The 22,060-nt window shown below is 33.9% G+C and overlaps 1 protein-coding gene across 3 annotated transcripts in view; it reads left to right on the forward strand.

The window, feature by feature from the left end:
- Window positions 1–22,060, forward strand: part of EPHA3 (EPH receptor A3) — a 364,805-nt gene that overhangs the window by 288,820 nt on the left and 53,925 nt on the right. For all 3 annotated transcript variants that reach the window (XM_011927599.1, XM_011927601.1, XM_011927600.1), the window contains exons 8-11: window positions 5,705–5,807; window positions 6,502–6,569; window positions 11,588–11,713; window positions 17,711–17,896. In XM_011927599.1, the coding sequence (XP_011782989.1) occupies window positions 5,705–5,807; window positions 6,502–6,569; window positions 11,588–11,713; window positions 17,711–17,896 (483 nt within the window). The remainder of the gene's footprint in view (window positions 1–5,704; window positions 5,808–6,501; window positions 6,570–11,587; window positions 11,714–17,710; window positions 17,897–22,060) is intronic.

Genomic DNA, 22,060 nt, shown 5'->3' on the forward strand with positions numbered 1-22,060 from the left:
TTTTGAGACAAAGTCCTGCTCTGTTGCCCAGGCTGGAATACAATGGCATGATCTCAGCTCACTGCAACCTCTGCCTCCTGGATTCAAGCAATTCTCCTGTCTCAGTGTCCCGAGTGGCTGGGACTACAGGCTCACGTTCCCACATCCAGCTGATTTTTTTTGTATTTTTAGTAGAGATGGGGTTTCACCATATTGGTCAGGCTGGTCTCGAACTCCTGACCTCAGCGTGATCCACCCCCCTCGACCTTCCAAAGTGCTAGGACTTAAATGAATCTTTGAAATAACAGCAATAACAAAATCTATATTTGATTTATCAAGAGAGATCAGAAATCATAGAAGTAGTAAAAGCAAATATTTATTTTGTCCTATAGTACAAATCAGCGTATTATGAGGCGAACGCTCAGATCACTATTAGATAAACATTTTTTATGCGTATTTGGGAACATCCCTCTAATCTTACATGGTCTTAATTAACACTTAACCCTCTCTGATAAGTAAATTTGCAAAAACAATATATTTTAAAATTCTAATATAATTCCAGATGTACCACAGATATTGCTGTGGTAGCATTTATGAAATATGATGGAATATTTCCTGAGGCTTAGGAAATATCTCATTTGAAAACTGCAGGGCCATAGGATTTTTGCCAAGTAAGTTTTGTATTAGCAATTCTTCCATTGATTGAAAGAGAGAAGAGGAAAAAAGGGTGGAAAAAATGAGTTTTTTTCCCCTCCTCATTTATTTAAAAACCGTGAGTTACACATTTTAATTTTTTTTACAAAAGTTAGTTTACTTTTGCTATTTCACCATAATGTTTTAACTAAAATTGAGAAATTTTATCAAAATAAATAAATTTAAATAAAAATTTAATTTTTAAATAAATTTGAAATAAAAATAAGAAAAAAATGCCTTTTGTCTTAGGAGGTAAAAGAAAAATTTTTTTTGTCTCACTCTATTTTTTTTAAAATGAAAATGACATATCCCTAAATACTCTAAGTATTTAATAAAAATCTTGTTATATGTTGATTTAAAAAAAAAGACATAAGATTTATGTTTGTATTTAACAGTTTGCTTTTTCTCTCTAGTTTTAATTTTTTATTTTTTTTATGTATTTATTTATTCTTTTTGAGACTGAGTCTTGCTCTGTCACCCAGGCGAGAGTGCAGTGGTGAGATCTCAGCTTACTACAAAATCTGCCTCCGAGGTTCAAGAGATTCTGTAGCTGGGATTACAGGTGTGTGCCACAACACCAGCTAATTTTGGTATTTTTAGTAGAGACAGGGTTTCACCATGTTGGCCAGGCTGATCTTGAACTCCTGACCTCAAGTAATCCAACTGCCTCAGCCTCCAAAAGTGCTGGGATTACAGGCGTGAGGCCCAGCACCTGGCCAGTTTTAATTTTTTAATTACATAAGAATGTCTCATTCATGACATGTATGCATATATTTTGGTAGAACACAACGTATTTTGAGCTGGAATTTAGATAACATTTTCTGAACTTTATAAGGAAGAGATGGAGGCAGAGTAGAGCACATATATTTTTCTAAGTGCTTTAAAATATCTTATTTTTGTATGTCAGTACTTTATATTTATTATCATCTTCATTTTACAGATGAGGAAACTGAGGCAAAGAGTAGTTAAGGAAGTTTTCCAAAGTCACACAATCGGCAAGGGATAAGTCGATTCCAGAATCCTTGTTTCTACATGACAGTATATAAAGCAGTATGATAAACATTTCATTTGATTCTGTTCTATAAGCTCTTCAGATATTATTATATCATTTTATACATGATCTAAGATACACATTTTATGTGTTTTTTTCTGAGTTTGCATATCTAGTCAGTGGAGCAACAAACCTAGAATCTCCAGGTTTTGCAGTCTTGAGCCAGTGCAATTACTGCACATGAAGAAGAAAAATACTAAACTAAGACCCATGGAAAGCTGGGAGTATAAAAGAGTAAAAGGATTTTCCTAGCATGAAGTTACCTTCCACCAATACGAGAAGTACAGACATTAAGGCATGTCTGGAAGAGCAGATAGTCCAACTCTTTGGAAACCCTCAGTGGGGAAAACCTGAAGCCGTGGTGTGTGCTTCGTGCACAAGAAAACCAGGGACAAAGTGAGAGTTAAGAGCAAACACATTAGAGCAGATGAGCATTATTACAGTGAACTTCACAAGTCATTTCAAGTCTGCATGTCTCGGTTTTGCTCTCTGGACACTGGGAAGCATCATGTGATAACTCATGAGATTTTAATGTTGATTAAATATGTTATTACTTGTAAAGAGCTTAAAATAGTACCTTATATAGCCTCATATAGCAGATACTCACTGTGCATGTGTGTTGTGTTTAAACAAATAGTCCATAATTTGCACGTCTGAAGAATTTCAAGAACAACAATCTGTGGAATAAAGTTGAATTTTAAAATTAGAGGATTTCATTGGATATTACCATGAAGAAGACCACCCCAGGCATAATTAAATTAGCACTCCCGAATGCCTCACATCCTCATTATTTGTTGTTTTGAAGAGTAAAAATGGTACAACTTTACTTTCTTGGGCCCTTTTACTAGGGGACGTAAAGGAAGCCTGACAAAGGGAGAATGGAATCATGAAGTAGAGAAATTTCTATATAAAAATCAGGCATTCATCATCTATAATTTTGTAGGAAATTGAGTACTTTTGCAAAGTTTTCACCAGGGAAATGATATAACAATTGGTAACATTGATTGGGCACTTAATATATGCTTGGCACTACTGTAAGTGTTTTACTAGTACTAACTCATTTAATTCTCAAACAACCAAATTATGTCACACAGCAAATAAGTATAAATCCAGGAGTTCTGACTCAAAAGAATGAACTCTGAATCACTCTTTTGAGAGAGAAAGCCAGCACTCTGTGTAGGATGGAGGAAAACAGAAATGACTAGAAACAGAGGGAGCAGAAAACAAATTCAATTATTAAGAAATGTAATAGCTATCAATTACATTAAATTATTAGACACCTGTATAACTCATCACTATTATTCATTCACATATTTGCTAATTTTAACAATGAAAACGACCTGATTTAGTTAGGTGCTTTAGATAGCCTCTGAGAGTCATATATTTTAGAGACAGAAAGAACTGTAGAGAAATCCTAGTTTAATTCTGTTTTCAACAGAAAAAGAAATAGAGAATTATCTTTTCTCCTATCATATTTCCCTTCCCAGTTTCACTGAGCTTTATTTTATGAGCTGGCTAATCAAAATAAGGTTTGAATTCTCAAATTCAAACCTTACTGCTTTCTATAAATTACTACAGTATGCAAAGTAAAAAACATGAGTTCAAGTCACCACTCTATGTTTATGGAGAGTTTTTGAAATATTGGATTAAGCTATTTAACAAATCATTCACAGATCTTTAGCCAATGGATAGGGATGTATCAGTCAGATGCTCTGGGAAAAAGATACCAAGATGAAACTACAAGAGCTTTATAGGAGAAATACTTGTGAAGGATAAAAGGCAGATGGAGTTGAGCCAGGCAAGCAGAACCTCAGACTGAGATGTAGGTCTGTCATTTATAAAGGGAAGGAGGGAAAGAAGAAAGAGTTGAGGAAGGGAAACCCCAGACAGCAGTGCAGCTCTGAAGGTCTCAGCCAAGCCAATGGGGAGCTTCAGAGCACACATCACCCATTTGAGGAGTGTTGCATTCGGCAGGGATGGCCAAGCTCCATAACCCTTTGCCAGTACTGTTAAGTCACTAAGGGGAACATAACCTGTGTTTGAAGGCTGTAGTGGATCCTGAAAGTGCAGCAGCTGGAGGCTGTCTGCTGACTATACTCTTTGCAGCAGGAACATCTGAGCAAGCACTCCTGTGACTGCCATAGTGGTATAAACAATAGTTGGCTGGTAGTAAAGAATAAAGGCCTTGCAACAGTTTATATTATGAGTGTGCCATCCTGCCACACTCTGAGAACTTTTGTTTTTTTTTCAGACGCTACTCACAGGAAACTCCTAACAACCTATCTGTCACGTTTCTTTTCTTGCATTATTTAACTATCCCGAAAAACACATATTTTAGAGAAAATCTTCGAAACTTAGATTTGTTCAGGCTGAAGATGCCATATTGGCTCCTGGGGAGGTGATATTATTTGGATAACTAAACTAGCTCTTCTTTTGAGTCCTGAGGTGTTCATGTATTTAATCAACATTTACCACAAGAACAACATATGCAAATAAGAGCATAAAAGAGGCTATTCCAGGAAATGTGTGTATTTTTTAAAATCTAGAGATTAGGATGCTTATGGAGTTTGTAGGAGATGTGGCTGGGGATTTAAACATGAAACAGATCCTAAGTGGCTTTTACATGCTCTGCTATAAAATTTGCATTTTATCCTGAAAGTTATGGAGAGTCAAAATTTTCCTATGCAAACATTTTATGCATAGGAATGACATGGTCAAATTCATGGTTTAGAAGGAATATTCTAAAAGATAAAATATGTGAAAAACATACAAATAGAGACTCAATTAGGAATTTCTAATTGTAATCCAGAAGATAAATGAAGACTCAAACTAGGATATTTGAGAGTATTTGGTGATTAATTGGAAGCAGAATGATTAGGAGGTGGAGAGGAGAAGGTTATTTTATATTTATGGTCTAGATTCTTGCCCCTCAAAATGTTGTGGTCTGAAATCAGCATAATCAGCACTGCCTGTGTGTTCATGTGGATTCATAAGAAATGTACAGTCTCATTTCCCACTCCGGATTGACTGAATCAGAAACTGCTTTTCCAGAGATTCCTGAGTGGTTTTTGTGAACATTAAAGTTTGAGAAACATTGGTCTGGGTCAAGAGTCAGTAAACTTTCTTCTGTAATAAGCCAGATAATAAATATTTTAGGCTTTGTGCACATCATTCTCTATTGCTGCTACTCAACTTGCCCATTCTAGCATAACATTGGTCATAGACAATGTACAAATTAATGATTGATGGTGGCTATGTTCCAATAAAACTTTATTTATAAACAGCAAAATTTGAATTTCCTAGATTTAGAATTTTCACATGTCATGAAATCTCATTATTTTGACTTTTTACAACTGTTAAAAGAAATGTAAAACCATTCTAAGCTCACGAGCTGTACAAAAACAGGGGACAGGCAAGATTTGGCTCCTGGGCCTTTTTGCCAACGATTTATCTAGGTGAATAAATGGGCTCAGGAGCCATTTATAAAGGTAGAAAATGGACAGTTTGTTGATGGTATGTGTTGAGGTCCATGTATCATACCACTTTTCAAATGAATATAGATATTGGAGGTAAAGCAAGCTTATTTAGAAAGCTTTTTATAATTTTATGCTGAGAACTCTTCCTCTTTTCTCTAAGATCCTCCCATAACTTCTGGTTCATTCAACGAGATTTTTGCCATTGAGGGCAGAGAAACCCAGTACAGCAAATTTTGGATAGCAGACATTTAAATAATGTTTGATTGATGTCATTGAAACAAAGTATTTAATCTTATTAATCAGGTAGAAATTTCAAGCAAAATTATGGGACATGTCTATTTTTTTAAACACTAAGTAAAGAATACTTTCAACATAGTATCAGACATTAAGCCATACTTCAAGTAAAAGTAGAACACTAATTAATTAATTAATCAATCAACTGTTCCATGTAGATGTTGATCATGATTTTAAAACCTGTTCTTATTTTTTCTCTTCAACCTCACAGCTTTCTCCATCTCTGGTGAAAGCAGCCAAGTGGTCATGATCGCCATTTCAGCGGCAGTAGCAATTATTCTCCTCACTGTTGTCATCTATGTTTTGATTGGGAGGTGAGTTCATAGTCTGTTTTACTATTCACTTTCATTGTTGCTTTGTTTGCTGCCATTGGTTGCTGTTAAAATGTGAAGAGTATGCTCAATAAAATATTTTAACAAGTAAGAATGTCTCCACTTGTAGTTTAGGTCCTCTCTTTCTTCTCCTTTTCTTTGTTTCTCCATCCTTAGTTTTGATTTTCTGCTCTACATTAAATTCCTGTCCCCACTCTTTAACACACACCCCTCCTCTTCTCTCTTCTGACCCCACTCCTAATTTTTACTTTCTTTCTCTAATTATCTCCTCACTCTTCAAATAACCCCAGATTTCCTTGACACTTTCTCACCCAGAACAGGGGTAACACTGCACAGCACTAATCATTACCCATGGAGACTTTACCCTTCATTCCTTCTAACAGAAGTTGTTAGAAAATACTATAAACACATTCTAAGGCCATCGTAAAAACTGAACTGGAGGGTCTGCACAGTGGGAAGCAACTCGATGTATCTCCTCATTAGGCAGCTTTCCAGAGTCCCCAGGGAGAGAGACTTTCTTCAGAGGATTTAGAAAACATGAAGTTACTAAACTTTCACTAAAGCATTTAATTGTTTGAGGAAAATGCTTTATTTTTATGCTTTGCACATTCTGAGCGTAGATAACCATTTTAAGTATATTCCTCTTATGTGTTCGCTTTCCTTGATTTACCTCCAGGTTCTGTGGCTATAACAAGTCAAAACATGGGGCAGATGAAAAAAGACTTCACTTTGGCAATGGGCATTGTAAGTTTCTAAACTTGGCTTTTTTTTCGCTTCACTATTTTGAGTTCTAGGAGTTATTGATTTACAATTGGTTAACTTCCTCCTGACAAAGAGACTTCAAAAGTAGTTTTATGGAAAAACTGAGTACATTAAATTTATTTTAGAAAAAGAGGGAAATTCGCGGTTCTACATTAAGTAATTTTTGTATGTGTACATTTCAGCATACTCAAGCTAAAATACAGGGTAATCTGTGGTTTACATTCAAATAACGCACATGACAGGTGGTAGAAACTGTAGTCTGCTCTGCATGGCTGAAATGCAAAGCGTATCTTCAGTTTCCTTATTACCAGTCCTTTGCTAAACTCGAAATAGGAGACTTTTCTCTTTCCTAACTGCCAAGTAAATATAAACAACCTCTGTTTATTTGAAGTGCCTTATTCCATTTTATCAACCAACCTAGAAAGAGCCTTTAAAATAAACTGTTTATTTTGCAGTTACATGATATCCAACTAGTAGTAAAGCCAGAACTTTCTCTCCACATTTTAATCTACTGTTTAAATTTTTTTTAAATACTCATTTAAGAAACAAAGTGTTTACAACTAACAAAAAGACTTTTTTTTTTTTTTTTTTTTTCCTGGTGAAACGAATCATTCCAGGTGCTTTGCCTTCCAAACTATGGCTCGGCTTAGTGTGGCAATTACTAATCAGTGGCTTAAATAGCGTGTTCTCATGGAAATTAGTACAAAAACTATACTCATGCTTATGTGCTCTAAAATAATCTCAATATAACTAATGTAGTCTTGTAAGCATTACTTTCTTTAGCATTCACTATTGCCTTCTAAAATTATTTGCCAATTAACATGATACTTTGTATCAGTCATTAGATTATCATCTAAAAATAATAGCTTTAGTTATAACTCAAGTAAAATACTTGACTACCTGTTGCTAACCTGCAGGAAGCATACAGTAGCTTGAAAGAAATGCCTTTCGAAATATAAATTGATATGAGATGAAAGCAGTATAGGAATTTGCAGAAGCATTGTTTTGTTCATCCAATTGCAGAGTCTATAAAATAATTCACACAAAAAAGCCAAAGTACTACATTCCTAAAATCAATGTCACATCAGTCCAGATTAATTAGGTGACCAACTCAAAAGTCTAAAAAGAATGCCTGAACAAGTTACAGGATACTTGTCTTTCTTTTTCTCAATGGGCCCACAAAACACTTGTGTTACAATTTTTATGCATAAATTAGAGCAGTGGCATTCTTGCGGATTAAGTCACCGTTAATTTGACTTGAACAGTTGTTGTAAATATCATCTTTAGAGCAAGACTGTGCAGATTTCATTTTTTTATGGGAATTCTACATCTTACGAATTTTGAGCTTTGGTAAATTTCTGTGTGCCAATTATTAAACAGGTTCCTCTATCATCCCAGTCCATTTTGCTATTGATTTTAGGGTGGACTTTGTTGAAACTTTAATTTTTTTCAAATGCACAATATCCTTATGACAAACAAAAAATAAATGCATTCCATCCTGGCTGCAAAGGCATAAAGTAACTTACGTGCATGTCATAAAGTTTCTGCCTCTTAATACTACAGCTGGTTTATTTCAGACCATTTATTTGGTATTACTTTAAAAAGCTCTAGCCATGAACTGTTCCCTCCAGCCTTGTTACAAATCCTATAATATTGCTTCAAAAGGAAAGAAATGTGTTTCACCTCCTAAGATCCTGTCCCCTTGCCCTTTCTGGCTGGGCCTTTTTACTTCGTTGCTATCCTTAGGGCAACTCATGCTGGTAAAATGGAAATGTAAATTGTGTTTGCACAGAACGAGCTGTAAAGTAGTGCAGCTTAACACGTGTGCATGTGTTTATTATCTGGTTTTCATGACAGAGCCCAGTTACTCTGTGTGTTGCCCTTAATTATTGGTGTGAAGGGATTATGTGCCTTGCAGCCTGAATCACCTGATTCCTGGAATCTCTGGGGTCAGCAGTTAAAAATCAGCAGCCAGTGCTTCTACAGTGAACAGACCATTTTACTTGGGGGTGTATATGTTTATGTTTGTTTTTTTTCCCCCCAAATGTCTTATGGATGGGAAATAAATTCACCTCATTTTAATTAACAGCAATTAATAGGATTGATTTTATTTGGGAATGGTTAATTTTCAAATTATTTAGTAATAGTATTGCATGTAGTTATTTATCACACATATATTCTCTACAAGCTGACTGGTACTGAAGGGTAAATCTAAATCACAACTTCAAGACTTATGTTTAAGGCCAATGCTTATTTAAAATATGTGAGACATTGTTCCTAACAACTCATTTTATAATCTGTGTCAATTCTGATGCCAGGAAATCTCCCCCACGTTAATTTTCTTAGCTTCAGCAAAGCAAAACAGTTGTAATTATGTACAAAACAGTTCCATTTTACCTTATGTTTAAAGTCTCATTTTATTTCCTTGAAAAGGATTGCTAGATTTCTTTACCTTACTGTTACTAAGTAAAGGCAAATAAAAACTGGAAGATCACACATTATAGGGTCGATCTGATGTGAGTTTTCATCCTTAGAATGTAACTAAATTGACTAAATGAAAAGACTCCGACAAGACTTTATTTCCTAACATATTTTAGTAATGGTTACTTACTTTTACAATTTTTCTTACTCCACATCTAGAAAAGTATGATAGCTTTTCCTTAATCTTAAATAAGTTTCTTCTTTTAAAGGTAAAGGGTTTTAGTACTGATAACATTAGAAGTTATTTTGATGTAATAATAAAGCACAGTAGATTACTGTATTGAAGGGTGACTCTCCCATCTGTTTTTATAGGAAGGATTCATGCTTATATGGAAGAAGCATGCAAACTGATCTGTGAGCTCAAAAGAAATGGACATTTCTAAGCTTACATTCTACCATTAGGAAACCTCAATTATATTAATAATTGTAAATAAATGTTCTTAACAATGAAAACACTCGTTAGGACAATGAGCTCTATCAATAAATTGAGCGAGAACTATGTAACAGTCTCTCATGCTAGGCATTTGAATAGCATAGCTTTTTTTTTTTTTTGTCTCTGAGCCCTAACTTGTCTTTTTGATCAAGATATTCAAGATGAAAAACTCTAAAAGTAAAGTTCTCACTTCAAAAGTTACTCTACTCAGAGTTTGTCCAAAGCAATGGACAGAACTTGAATTTCCCCATTTCTGTGGATATTGACTTCCTAGATAGTGGTGTCCTTTCAAATTATCCACACCCACCTCAAGCTGGATAGCGGCTGCTCTTTTGTTGTAGCTGTATCAGCACCAGGCAGAAGTGGGAGTCGTGTTAGCTTTTCTTCTGTATTCTCTATTTGCCCTCTCACCGCCATCCCTACGTCTTAATATGCTGTGTCAAAGTCATCCAAATAATAGCTGAGGAAAATAACGTTTTTACCTAACCTCTCTCTCAGCCACCATTTCTTTAATAACCAGTTTATTCTTATTATATATGTGCTGCCGAAGCGAGCACAATAACCAGTTTATTCTTGCACTTATGTTTCTTTACTCAAAATCTCTATGAAAGCTTTACAGGAACATAAATGGTAATGCATTATAACTACAGGTTTCATGAAGTTGTCTTGTAGTTCAATGAATTGATCATTTGTTAACACATACTGTGAAATCCTAGACTTGTTGGCCTAATGTTCATTGTACTGAGGCCTCCCAGAAAAACTGCGGGCATCTGCAGTCTCCACAACTATTTAATACAAACTACAAAACTAACTCAAAGAAACGATTGGTTCATGCAGAATGTTCAATTGCAACTTTGCCAATGAGATTCTCCCATTATGAAGTACTATTGTAAACAATAATATCTGATTTCATTTGTTACATTAGAAAAAACTTCAATAATTTAATGTAATGAATGAAAATATATTGCACTATTAAGTATCCGTATTCTGTGCTAAAACAATGCTGTTAATGTTATCAAAATTAAAAGCAAAATCAGTAGTATTAGCAGATATACCATAGAAGTTACATTGCAATTTCCTTTAATGTTAGAGCATATTTATATACTTTAGTAGATCTTAGAATCACTTTTTTAAAACTCAGGGTTTTTGTTTAGAGAAAGTGAGTTTATTGAAAATTGCAAATTGTTTCCACTGTTGTTTTTCTAAATTATAGGAATCTTATTAATATTAAATCAAATCTAAAATGATTATCCTGTATCAGTTGTCTGTAATATTTTAACTACAGGATATGAACAGTTTTACCTTCAGAATAATTTAATGAATAAATATAATACAAAGGAGATTTTCATTTAATAAATTACATATATGACTAATGTTTGGAACTTAACTCCTTAGCACCATTATTCAACCCATAGACAATATTTATTTTACCTCTCATTGCACAATATGATTATATTTAACTGATACTATATTGATGTGTATATATAATACATACATGTATACACCTACTAACAGCTTAAAGTAGATCTGTAATTACAGTGGGAGATTTTGATTGTGAATGTTAATATGAGCAGTATAGTGTCAGAAGGTATGCCAGTATATATCCTTTAATTTATCTATACTTGCAGCCATTATCTCACCTTATAATTGTATTGAATTATTTTCCAGTCTTCCATTGTAATAGATATCTGGTTATTATAACATTTGTGTAATCATAAATATGCAATAGCATAAAGGTGTTCACTAACTGTTGCTCCTGGTAGTAATGACTAGGTCTAATCAGTTCTGAATCATCTTTCTTCTTAAGATCCCCTTTTTCGAATATGCGTTTTCCTTCTGATGTTTTTGCAAAGAAAGCTCCTCATTGTGGTTCCTTTTTATGATTCATCATAGAGAACATGTTTTCTTAAATTTTTCAACACTTCGTCCAATGTCACTGCAAGTTTCTGTTATACTACAGAATAAACTGAAGGTTGTGCACCTTATGGGGTGGTGATTTTTTTAACCAATAATGTCATAAAATTTGATCTATAATTGTTTTTATAAATCTAGCTACAATTGCACCTTTCTTTCTTTCCTCAAACAGTAAAACTTCCAGGTCTCAGGACTTACGTTGACCCACATACATACGAAGACCCTACCCAAGCTGTTCATGAGTTTGCCAAGGAATTGGATGCCACCAACATATCCATTGATAAAGTTGTTGGAGCAGGTAACCACAATGACCCTACTGCCAACTTAGTACCGTACATGAATCATGATTGCTCAGTCTCTGAAACCTAAGTATGTTCCTAAGGAAATGGGGATTTTCTGATTTCATGATCAAAGGCAAGTAATAAATAAGTGCAGTATTTAATGGAATGTAATGAGTTCAAAGGTGCCTGACTTACCGGCTCACGGACCATGACTGCTTTTGATTTATTAAATTTCTGATGTGACAGCCGCAACAACTGAGTCTTCCCATAGCTGTGCTGATCGGGTGCCACAGAACCTATTGGGTTGAATAAGGATAACTGGATAAAAGTCTATTTCAATTTAGACAAGCCGGATAATTTAAAGTTTTGATTTTCATTTTAGAATCATTTTTGGAATTAAAAGAACAAACAACAGAAAATAAAATCATGACTCATCTTACACAAATTTTACCACAACTATCTTGAGTGGATATTTTAAATGACATAAGTTGCTCTATTTTAATGCTTGCTTGACTTTGAGTAGTCTTATTGTGTTAAAGCTTTTATTTTATAAAGGTATCTCTTTGTGCTAATTACTAATTTGAACAATGATAAATTCATTAACAATCACCTATTAAGTGATTAATAACAGTTGCATATTTATAAGAACAATTTCACATATTTGTAAAATAACAGTATTTTATATATTTACACATAAGCACATAATATGTGCAGTATGCATGGGAATAAAACTGCTATCCAAAAGTAAAACCATGCTCAACAATAAAAAAAACTACAATGCAGTTTTTTTATTTTTTAAAATTTCATACCTAATCCTTCAGTGTCACTCCCCAAAACAAACATAAACTAGTTGTGTTGATACAGGAATTCTTTGTGTAACATCAGATCACATTTTCTGCAAGTACTGCATTTATATATTTGGGAGTGATGTGTCTTTACAAAAATGTACATGTAATGCTTTGTTTCTTTTTCTATACACCAAAGTAGTACTTAAAAATCAAGTAGTAGTTAGTATGGGAACAGGACAATCTTATTATTCATATTATGTAAATATAATGTTAATTTACTAGAGCTTCTCTTCTAATTGTCCTAATTTTGTATCCTAAAATTTACATGTGCAGGTAATGTTAAAATATGAAATGTGTGTTCATGGAAGGAAAATGGAGTAGTAACTTCTTTTTTACAATCTAAGACTTGAGAGTAAACATATTCGCTGTACATCTGTGGTGATCCAGTGCCAAAGCAGATATATATATTGTTTACTCTGTTTCATTTCTACAGTCCTGATTTGTGAGCAGCTCCATGATGCAGAAGGGTTTAGTCTGGCTGATTTTAGTGTTTCCCCACAAGAGTGCACTTTTCTCCAGCATGGAGTCAGCGGTAGCAAATGCAGCACAAGGACTTTGAACAATCAACTGGAGAATATGTTGAGAAGAGGAAAGGTTACTTATGCTAAGCCACTGTCCAGAAGCCAGGCAGAGATTATTATGATGTTGAAATTTAGGTACCTCTCCATTGATAAAATATTTTTATATAGATATTGTTGACAGACTCAGATATCCAGAGCGTAGTGATTTGGGACAAAGCACACCACTGAAAATAGCAGCTGATGAATGAGATAAGGGGAGGTCTATTTATACTGAATCACTTAATCCCTGATGCTCATTAAAGATTAGAATAGAGCCTCCTTCCTATTTCTCTCTTCAAGTATATATGTAAGTAATTAGATATATTCCCATGTTCAGGGTTTTGCAGCCAATATTCACATTTTCCACATTCAGAACAATTAGACTGTACTTATTTTATTGCAAATAGGCATATCTTCAAGGTTAGTTATGCTTTCCCTGAAATAATTTAATATAATATACATACCCAATTCTAGACTGCCTTGATGACCCTTCGGAGGGTTTGTCTTTGCCAAGTTAGAAAATGAAATCATTATTCTTAAAAGCTACCAATTTGTTAATCGTTTTGTTTTGTAAAATGTGAAATATGGACACAAACAAATTAAATAGTATAATAATAAATAAACCTGCATGTTACTCATTTCTACAATAGCTTTTATAACAATCAACAAATGACAACCTTGTTTGACATATACATTTAACTACTTCCTACATTCTTAATTTTAAAAAACAACTTGTTATTTATAAAAATTTAGTAATTATTCTAAATTGATTACCAACTAGCTTCCATTGTTAGAAGGGCAAACCTTTCAGCCCACTACATAACTTTCACAGTCAATTAAATTTACAGAAAGAATATATATATATATATGTATATGTGTATATATATATATATATAGGCTAATTCTCTTAAATTTCTGTTAGAAATTTTACATAAATAAATTGATGTTACAGAAATTCTCTTGCATACATTGGACTATGGAAACAGCTATACTCGTATTGTAAGTGATAAAACTGAGACATGAATTAGCTTCCCACAGTAGTAAATTACTATTAGTGAGGAATTCATGACTGCAATTCCTAGTTTTACTCCTCAATCCAACCATTCTTTCAACGACTGAATACTAAAAATTTCTGAAGAAAGTAAATACTTATTAAGTCCTTAATTTACTCTGTGCATTCCCATGATATTTAATCTTATTATCCTTTTTAGATAGGTATTATCTCCATTTCAGCACATGAATAAACAAAAACTGATCATTTGAATAGATTTGTTTGCATCAAATGCAAAACCAAAATTTGAGTCTTGTACTTTCCAACTTCAAAGCCCACGATGGACACTGGAGATCATGATAGTGTCTTCTTCATAGTATTTTTTTGAGGATTAAACAAGATAGTTTATGTAGGGGACTTATCTGATGCAGAAGCATTATTCAATATGCATTTTTATTATGCTTATTTTATTAAAACAGTAGAAGGAGGGTAGGCTTTAAGGCTAGTACTGGAGGGGGTCATTCTGCTTAAATAAATGTCATGTTTTTTTTTCTTCTTTAAATGAAATTAGCATAAGATATTTTATTTTGAGCAGCTTTTACATTGTGCATCTTAATCAGAATACAGTCCCCATTCTCATAAACATATCTAATTTCAAAGAGCAGATAAAAATCGCTGTACTTAATCGATTTAAAAAACCAAGATCTAGTATCCAAGCTTTTATCTAGAAATGACAAGATCTAAATTTTATTTCATATGGGTGCAAAGTTACTTGAATAAGACAATGTAAAACTTGGCCAGATGAAATGATTGCCAATTGCATTTGCCCAGTCTTTGTTAACTTTTACAATGCAGTTCTTTTATTTTTTATTTTTAACCATTTTTCTGTTTTTAGCAGCTTTCTTGAGATATAATTTACCAACCATAAAGTTCACCTGTTTAAGTTTACAATTCAGTGATTTTTAGTATATTTTCAGAGTTGTATAACCATCATTGCTCTCCCAATGCAGTTATGTTAAATTATTAAAAATATAATTGAATTAATATTAAGCATTTCTATGTCTTTCATAACTTATTGATGGCTATTTCTAGTGTTTATCTGGTGAAATAATCACATTACTATATTTGAGGATTTTAAAAACCTAACATCGCTGAAACACAATTTTCATGAATTTCGAAGGTAAATATATACATGTACATGTTTATGTGTCCGAGTGTTCCACTTACAACAAAGAACACTCTTAGTTGGCTCATTTAAAATTTGAACTCCTACCTTTCATATCCCTAGTATGCTCTCCTTTACAAATATTTCTCCGGCAAGACATGAGTCTTGTTATCACCATCATTACTATAACCATCTCTTATATTAACATAGAATTTGGCATTTTATAAAGCACTTTCATATTCATTTGTCAGTCTGATTTAAACAGAAACTCTTAAAGGGTAGTTAGGCAACTTATCCTTTAGGTGGGTCTGAATTCAGAGAGATAAATAGTGACCGACACTTAGATGTCACCTACTGTGTGTCTGGCACTGTTTCAAGTACTTAACATACGTTAGTTCCTTTAATCCCACAACAGCTTTATGAGGTAGATACAATTAGTGTCCCCATAGAAATAAGAAAAGATAGGTACAGAGAGGTTAAGTTACTTAAAATCACACAGCTAATATGTGGCAGAGTCAGAATTAGACCCGAAGCAATTTGGCTGCAGGATCCATGCTCTTAACCACAGTTCTGTACTATCACTGCTGTAAACTGACAAGTGACATGCCACTTAGAATATGTGGTGATGACATCTACATTTAAAACATGCTCTATTATACCATGTTGACTTATGATAATGGCAGAACTTTCTGGTTTTCCCGAGCTTAGTGTTTACACAAAGTGAAACAAAGTGAATGGGAGCTCTCTGATAATGTTCAGATAACCCTGTATAAGGAAAGAAACCCTTACTCTTGTTTACAATTCTGAGAATAATTTTATCACACCATAACTTCTTTTTCTCCTAATATTCTCATATCTAAATGGCATATTCTTCCTTGGAATTAGCAAGATCAATGAACTTTCTCGAGTTCTACTCCCTGATTCTTTCTGTATCCTAAGGAACACTATAGCTGTGGACGTCGTTATCTTCTCTACACTTCCTCCAAGGGAATAAACTAGTCCTGTCCTGTTTACCATTGTATCTATCTCTGTGTGTTTCATACTGTATACAATACCGTTACTAGTATGAATATTTATTAAATAAATGCATGAATATCTGCTTTTGGATTTTAAGTGACTTTGCCAAATTAAAGCATAAGTCATTGCTTTGAAAACAGGGCAAGAATGGATTTCTGGGAATGAGTCAAGCCTGGGGAAGGTGAAAGCTTCCTGGGGAGTGAGACACAATTTGTAGTCATGTAGTTGGCAAATCAATAGGACAACCTGCTACTTTTGTGGGTCAAACCACTTGCTTGAAAACAAAAGTAGAGAAGAATCGTATCACTTCAATCTGACTGACTCGCAGGGCATGAAGCTTGTAGAAAATTCACAGAAAGAAAATTGGATGAAGATTATGATTCCACTCATTCAAGAGCCAAAAATTAATCATATAATTAATTCTAAAATATTTCAGGAAAAGCTCATTTGATGTTAAAACTACTTTTAATGTGACACAAACCGTATCTGACAATCCACACTATGTTAGAAGTTCTTCTATGAACAAAGGACATTCTAGAGAACTCCAATGTGGCAATCATCATGGCAGCACAGGTACAGATAAATAAATGTAAAGTGTCCCTGCTCGAAGGGAGCTCCAAACGTAATGAATTGATGATGAGTAAATCTTTCAGTAAAAATGTATTTTGAAGGTAGTGTCCATACTAGTTCTAGGCAGTTTTATATCAACTGGACTATAATATTTAAATGTCAGTAACACTCTATATGGGACAAATTCTGGATTAATTGCACATTTAAGACTTTTTTTTAAATTGAAGAAGATGAATCAAAAATATTTCTACAGTATTTACATAAGACATGTTATTTTTATTTGATACTGTTATATTGTTGTTGTCCTCCAGAAGCCCAGAGAATTTTATAGCTAGTATGTCAGTAATGCAACACACCAATACTCCAATAAAATAAATTGATAGCAGATGCTTTCCCTCTCATTTTTAGAGTCTGAATATATAGCCAAATTGGCCCTCAGTAAAAACAGAATTGTTAAAATATCTGAAATTTAATCCAATTCTCACATTTATTCACCATTTGTGCTGTCCTGTTAATTTCTCTGAGGTAATGGTAGCTATGACAACAAGGGGTAAAAAATCTAATATTTGCAGCTTTCAACTTATCTCTCCTTTTACATTACATTATTTATAGTGTCATACTTTAAAATATATGGAATTTTCACAAGGTTCATTTTCCAACAGGGGGAGACTATCCTGAGGTTTTCTAGGCAGTTTCATGTGATTATCTTTCAAAATAATTTGGAGTACTAGAGTATACATCTTGCAGGTCAAAGGCACAAAGAGTTTAAATGGAAATTTTGAAAGTAAAGAGTTACACTCCACTGATGAGTTGTTATTATATAATTCCTTACATTTTGTTGTCGTTGTTCTGCTTTATAACAGGTGAATTTGGAGAGGTGTGCAGTGGTCGCTTAAAACTTCCCTCAAAAAAAGAGATTTCAGTAGCCATCAAGACCCTGAAAGTGGGCTATACAGAAAAGCAAAGGAGAGACTTCCTGGGAGAAGCAAGCATTATGGGACAGTTTGACCATCCCAATATCATTCGACTGGAAGGAGTTGTCACTAAAAGTAAGTAAAGTAGTCATAAGACCTGCATTTGTGTGTGTTGAGCAGAGGTTGTTTAAACCCAGCCCCAACCATTTAAGAATTTTGACTTTTCTTCATAAGTGTCTCAGTTTTATCAAAAACACTAATTTAGGAATTGCATGCCTTTCTCTGAAAACAGAGAAGACTTTTAGATAGTATTCTACTGATAGTGCTCAAAAAACTGTAAAAAATAATAGAAGCTACACATATAAAGGTACGCTGATTAGCAGATGGTTAAGAAGAGGATTGTAGGGAACTCTCAGCTATGTAAGTAGCAAAGAAAAACAGTGACTCAAGCTTGACAGGAACTCCCAGCTCGCTGCCTTTTCTTTTATTGTTCTTCAGCTTTATTTAAGTTTCCAAATCTTTAACCTCCTCCCACCCCCTGCATCCCTGTCTTTAGGAAAATTATGGGAGTCTAGGAAATGCTTCTGAGCTGTACAGATAGGGATCACAATAGACCCAAGGCCGTTTGTTGGTTCTCTATGGATTTTAAGTAGTTCTGAGCTAGGAACCCAGGTGGATTCTTACTGCTCTGAGGAGGCTCTGGCTCTCAGCCCGTGATAGAGATGTGAACTTATTTCCATGATGGTTTCTCCAGCAGGGCTCAAAAGGGAACCTGTGAGGCGGATCTGTGATTTTTGGCTCCAATTCTTATGAAAGTCCCTTGAGAATACTCTGGGACTTTTTCCCCCAAGATTTTGGAGCTCAGGGTGAAGAATAAGTGGAATTGGCAGCAAACTCTTTAGAGTGAAAGACAACATATGGCAGGGAATTTGGCATCCTTTAGGGGATAATTCATTGGCGCCACATTTACATACTCTATGGTTACCAACAGACAGATTTTTCATAATGATATTTCTCCTTAACATTATATAGAGCATTTTCCAAATGGCGCTAATACCTCTTCTCACTTTAGTGTGACTAAAAAGGCATTTCCTTCCTCATGAGAACATGGTTTAATTGAAATAGACTTTGATTTCCTTTTGAGTGTTCCTCTATGAAAAGTGGAATTAAGAATTTAACAATGTGGAATAGTTCAACCACATGTTGTAAGCCCATATTAATTCTTATAAGGCTTTTTATTTTTTTGCCTATGTGCTCTATAAAACCAGTCCATATTAATAGAAATATTTTCTGATAAAAAAGATTTTTAAATGTTAAGTTAATAATTAATAAAAAACATGGACATAAGTAGCAATGATTGGGAAAATGTATGAATCCTTTGTTCTTTCTGAGCAAGGCTATACTGTTTTATATCTGTACAGTTATAGTATCATGTCTCATTGGGATTTTAGTGTCATTTAGCCATTTAATGTTCTCCATTACACCTGCATCAAGTAGTTGCCTTTTACCTCTTGAGCCTCCTGGGAAGAAGAGAAAACTCCCCTGTACATATGAAGCCATTCTTCTAACTCTCAATTTTTACAAGTTTTTCATTATGAAGTATCTATTATGTGCACACATTATACTATGACATTATTTCATTCTTATCCCTACCCTGCAAGTTAGACATGATCATTTCTCTTTTACATTTGAACAAACAATAACTGTAAAGGGTAATTAGCTTGTGTAACTAGAAAGTGCTGGAGGTAGCACTGGGAACTTGTTCTGTTCATTTCACCCCATCCCTAACTCTGAACCCAAACAGGTTTCTACTTGTCTTTTCCTGTATCTACTTATTCTTTTATATCCTTACTTTAAAAATCTTCTCTAACATAGTGAGACATTCCTCAGTCTTCAAAAATTTCTGGAACTATTAATAACCCTTAATATTTAAAACAAAATATAAACTCTCAAAGAGGCAAAAACCCCTGTTATTTAATGACAAGTAACTAAAATAAATCCTGGATCATAATAGATACTTAATTTACCAATGTTGAAAAATAAAAAATTTATTGATGAAGGAAGGAAGGTAGGAAGGTGGAAGGAAAGAAGGAAGGAAGGAAGGAAGGAAGGAAGGAAGGAAGGAAGGAAGGAAGGAAGGAAGGAAGGAAGGAAACAATAATATCTTCTAACAATAGGTCTTTCTTTAGTATTTGATTCATTAAATTGAATACACTTTTCAAAGGAGTGCATTTAAATAACTACTTCTATCACCCAGAGAGTGATGGAAAAAATGATTACTTTTTAGCTTGAACAGAATAATAAACTAACTTCTTCAACATGTATAATTAAGAAAAAAATGTGCTAAAAGTCACTATCAAACAAATATTAGGTTCTAATTTAAGCTTACTAATAAACTGTATTATTTTGTCAGTCATGAATTTATTTTTTTGTTTTCAGTGTTATGAATTATGAAGGCTACTCATTATATTTCCTGTTTCCTATAAATGCATTTACTGAATGATAAGCAACATTAAACTATAAATATTGTGGCAAATTTCCTTTAGATATAAAACTAAAACTATTAAATATAGATTATGGTAAACTGACAAAGAAATCTATGAAACAATCTCTAAGACAAAGAATGTAGAAAAATACACTAAAATGACCATTAAAAATTGCAGGTATTATACATTAAACATCTTATTCAAGCCTGACTCTGTAACATTCTAATATAGGTTACAACTGCCTTATTCTTAGGGTGAGAGTTCTAACTTTGATATATCTCCCTGGTCAAATAAGCATGTAAGAAGCTGCCAAATCTGACTATATAAATCCCAGTCATCTCATATATTGTAAATATAATAGAGTAGTAGCCCTAGAATTAGATTTTGAACTCCTTGGTGGCATATTTATAAGCTCTAAGTCTGGCACCCTGTAACATCTGAGAGGAAATAGAAACTCCTTACAATAAAGTTGATATGTTGTATTTAACACACACACACACATAGCAATTGTGTCTCCAAAAGAAGCTATTTATTCTACTACTGTTATTGTCTTTGTTTCCTGAGACTTCTAAAACAATCTACCTGCAGAGTTCAGAAAGCACATCTATACATGCACACATGTGCATGCACACACAACTAGAGTGATGCAGAGCTTATAATTTAATGAGCAAAATAGTATTTTCAAAAGCAGGCATATCAATATCTAGATTAATAATCAATGATCTGAATTCAAGTTCTCAAACAACCTTACTCCTCTGAGAACTCCTACAAATCAAACAATTACAGATACTCATTTCTTCACTTGTAACATAAAATTAAAAAGTACTGCCTTACTATTTTCAGATACTGAAGATCAAATGAGATTATATAAGAATATATTAAGTGGCAAAAATGGTGCAAATCTAAATTACCCCTCTGGTTGTTTGAAATTTTACCAATCAATTTGGGTGTATAGAAAAAATTCTTGAAAATAATTCTTTTTTGTTGCTCAAAGATAAATCTGTTTATTATTGTTATTCAATTGTGTGCTTTGAAACACTAGGTCTAATATAATGTATCATTTTCAAATCATTTGAAGAAATCTTTTGTTAAAGCTTTTTATTCAGTCATCATATTTTCATTTATTTGAATTTAGCCACAAACAATTTTAATATTTTTGAGCCTGATGGTCTTAAACAGGAGAAGGTGAGAGAGTCTCTGATCTTCAAAGTAGCAGAAAGCCGGGGGGGCACAGGCTCTGCTCAGAACGAGGCACTAACATGTGTTATCAATTTTAGCTTAAGTTCAAAAGGATAGAACTTGTTTTTAGCAAACGTTTGATATTTCTGCCATCACACCATTAGTCAAATAATGTTCAGACTCCAAGAACACCTTCCACTGGCCACTTTTCACCTAGTGAAATAGAAGGAATTATATTGGATGAGATTAGTGTATTTTGTCTTGCATTATTTTCAGGAAATTTTAAAAAACTACCATATAACTTAACCGTAACTTTGCATTATTAAGGAATGTTATGAGCAGAACGTTAAGACGATTTTCATAATTAAAACCTATCTATATTGGTGTGAGTGTCCACTTTCACCAAAAACTTTGTCATTGGCTTCCACTTGCCTATTTCTCTGCTCGTATGGTAAGGACACATTTCTGGAATAAGAGGTCATCATTTAGTAACAATGCCAAATTCTTTTTTTTTTTTTTTTGAGACGGAGTCTGGCTCTGTCACCCAGGCTGGAGTGCAGTGGCCGGATCTCAGCTCACTGCAAGGTCCGTCTCCCGGGTTTATGCCATTCTCCTGCCTCAGCCTCCCAAGTAG

The sequence above is a fragment of the Colobus angolensis genome, unplaced genomic scaffold, assembly GCF_000951035.1.
Source record: "Colobus angolensis palliatus isolate OR3802 unplaced genomic scaffold, Cang.pa_1.0 Scaffold73, whole genome shotgun sequence".
Taxonomy (NCBI): domain Eukaryota; kingdom Metazoa; phylum Chordata; class Mammalia; order Primates; family Cercopithecidae; genus Colobus; species Colobus angolensis.